Source organism: Salvelinus sp. IW2-2015, unplaced genomic scaffold (assembly GCF_002910315.2).
Source record: "Salvelinus sp. IW2-2015 unplaced genomic scaffold, ASM291031v2 Un_scaffold1234, whole genome shotgun sequence".
In the NCBI taxonomy this organism is placed as follows: domain Eukaryota; kingdom Metazoa; phylum Chordata; class Actinopteri; order Salmoniformes; family Salmonidae; genus Salvelinus; species Salvelinus sp. IW2-2015.
In genome coordinates, this window is record NW_019942789.1 from 65,489 (window position 1) to 68,053 (window position 2,565).

The window sequence follows — 2,565 nt, forward strand, 5'->3', positions numbered from 1 at the left end:
TAACGTTTAAGTTCCTTGCTCAGAACATGAGAACATATGAAAGCTGGTGGTTCCTTTTAACATGAGTCTTCAATATTCCCAGGTAAGGAGTTTTAGGTTCTAGTTATTATAGGACTATTTCTCTCTATACCATTTGTATTTCATATACCTTTTGACAATTGGATGTTCTAATAGGTACTTTAGTATTTCCAGCCTAATCTCGGGAGTTGATAGGCTTGAAGTCATAAACAGCTCAATGCTTGAAGCATTGCGATGAGCTGCTGGCAAATGCACGAAAGTGCTGTTTGAATGAATGCTTACGAGCCTGCTGCTGCCTACCACCGCTCAGTCAGACTGCGCTATCAAATCATAGACTTAATTATAATATAATAACACACAGAAATACGAGCCGTAGGTCATTAATATGGTCAAATCCGGAAACTATCATTTCGAAAACAAAACGTTTATTCTTTCAGTGAAATACGGAACCGTTCCGTATTTTATCTAACGGGTGGCATCCCTAAGTCTAAATATTGCTGTTACATTGCACAACCTTCAATGTTATGTCATAATTTTGTAAAATTCTGGCAAATTAGTTCGCAACGAGCCAGGCGGCCCAAACTGTTGAATATACCCTGACTCTGCGTGCAATGAAAGCAAGAGAAGTGACACAATTTGTCTAGTTAATATTGCCTACTAACATGAATTTCTTTTAACTAAATATGCAGGTTTGAAAAATATATACCTCTGTGTATTGATTTTAAGAAAGGCATTGATGTTTATGGTTAGGTACAGTCGTGCAACGATTGTGCTTTTTTCGCAAATGCGCTTTTGTTAAATCATCCCCGTTTGGCGAAGTTGGCTGTCTTTGTTAGGAAGAAATAGTCTTCACACAGTTCTCAACGAGCCAGGCGGCCCAAACTGCTGCATATCCCCTGACTCTGTTGCACAGAACGCAAGAGAAGTGACACAATTTCCCTATTTATAAGAAATTCATGTTAGCAGGCAATATTAACAAAATATGCAGGTTTAAAAAAATATATACTTGTGTATTGATTTTAAGAAAGGCGTTGATGTTTATGGTTAGGTACATTGGTGCAACGACAGTGCTTTTTTCACGAATGCGTTTGTTAAATCACAAGTTTGGGGAAGTAGGCTGTGATTCAATGATAAATTAACAGGCACCGCATCGATTATATGCAACGCAGGACAAGCTAGATAAACCAGTAATATCATCAACCATGTGTAGTTAACTAGTGATTATGTTAAGATTGATTGTTTTTTATAAGATCAGTTTAATGCTAGCTAGCACCTTACCTTAGCACCTTACCTTGGCTCCTTGCTGCACTCGCATAACAGGTAGTCAGCCTGCCACACAGTCTCCTCGTGTAGTGCAATGTAATCGGCCATAATCAGTGTCCAAAAATGCCGATTACCGATTGTTATGAAAACTTGAAATCGGCCCTAATTAATCGGCCATTCCGATTAATCGGTCGACCTCTAGTAAGGATACGGTGATCAAAACATCTAGTTTTCTGAGAAATCTTTCACATTATTAGGACGTGTACAAGCTTTATTAAAATATCAAGTTTGGGAGCAGTAGAACAATTTATCAGTATTGCACATTATTTTAGCTCCTGTTATAATTTAGGATCAATACCAGTAAAGACATTTTCAATTAAAAAATCATTGTTCTATTTAATTCTGTAGTATATAAATAACCTCTGCTCCTTCCCTCCAGAATCCCTGCAGCTCTCTGTCTCTGAAGAGCAGGTTCCCCCTGAGCAGCAGCACTGTGAGCAGGAGTGGAGCCCCAGTCTGGGACAGGAGGACCCAGAGTCCACACAGATTAAAGAGGAACAGGAGGAAGTCAGGACCAGTCAGGAGGAAGAGCAGCTTCAAGGGCTCTTTGATACCAAAGACTCCATATTCACTCCTTCCTGTGTGAAAAGTGAACGTGATCTGGAGGACCCACTTTGGTCCTTGACTCTTCCCCAAACCCAGACTGTGGAGAACAGAGAGAGAGACTATAACCCAGTGGATCTCAAACCTTTTGTCACTGTGACCCTCATTGAGGGTTTCTACAGTCTCTGTGACCCTCCAGATAATCAAAACAATGCCTCCAGCCACAGTTCAGCTGTAAGCAGTGACACAGTAGGACTTGACAACAGCCCACCATTGGATCCCAGTCCACCATTGGATCCCAGCCCACCATTGGATCCCAAACACAAAGGAGATCTGTCCAATCACATGAGGATTCACACAGGAGAGAAGCCATTTATCTGTGGTGACTGTGGGAAAAACTTTAATCACAAGAAGCACCTAAACAGGCATAAACTGACTCACACAGGAGAGAAGCCATTCACCTGTGGTGACTGTGGGAAAAGCTTCAATCGCAAGGAGACCTTAACTACTCACAAACTAACTCACACAGGAGAGAAACCATTTATCTGTGGTGACTGTGGGAAAAGCTTTATTCGGAAGGAGCACTTAACCATGCATAAACTGACTCACACAAGAGAGAAACCATTTAGCTGTGGTGACTGCGGGAAAAGCTTCAATCGGAAGGTGAGCCTAACTGAACAT

The 2,565-nt window shown here is 41.1% G+C and overlaps 2 protein-coding genes and 1 long non-coding RNA gene across 3 annotated transcripts in view; all 3 read left to right on the top strand.

Annotated features, from left to right (window-relative positions):
• The window catches only part of LOC112070138 (uncharacterized), a gene marked incomplete at its 3' end in the record, with an annotated part of 4,693 nt that extends 2,131 nt beyond the window's left edge, over positions 1-2,562 (top strand). The window contains exon 2 of the mRNA XM_024137557.1: positions 1,721-2,562. Coding sequence (XP_023993325.1) covers positions 1,721-2,562 — 842 coding nt within the window. The remainder of the gene's footprint in view (positions 1-1,720) is intronic.
• The window catches only part of LOC112070140 (zinc finger protein 681-like), a 92,778-nt gene that overhangs the window by 26,201 nt on the left and 64,012 nt on the right, over positions 1-2,565 (top strand). The window lies entirely within an intron of this gene.
• LOC139024244 (uncharacterized) overlaps positions 1-2,565 on the top strand; it is an 18,287-nt gene that overhangs the window by 13,944 nt on the left and 1,778 nt on the right. The window lies entirely within an intron of this gene.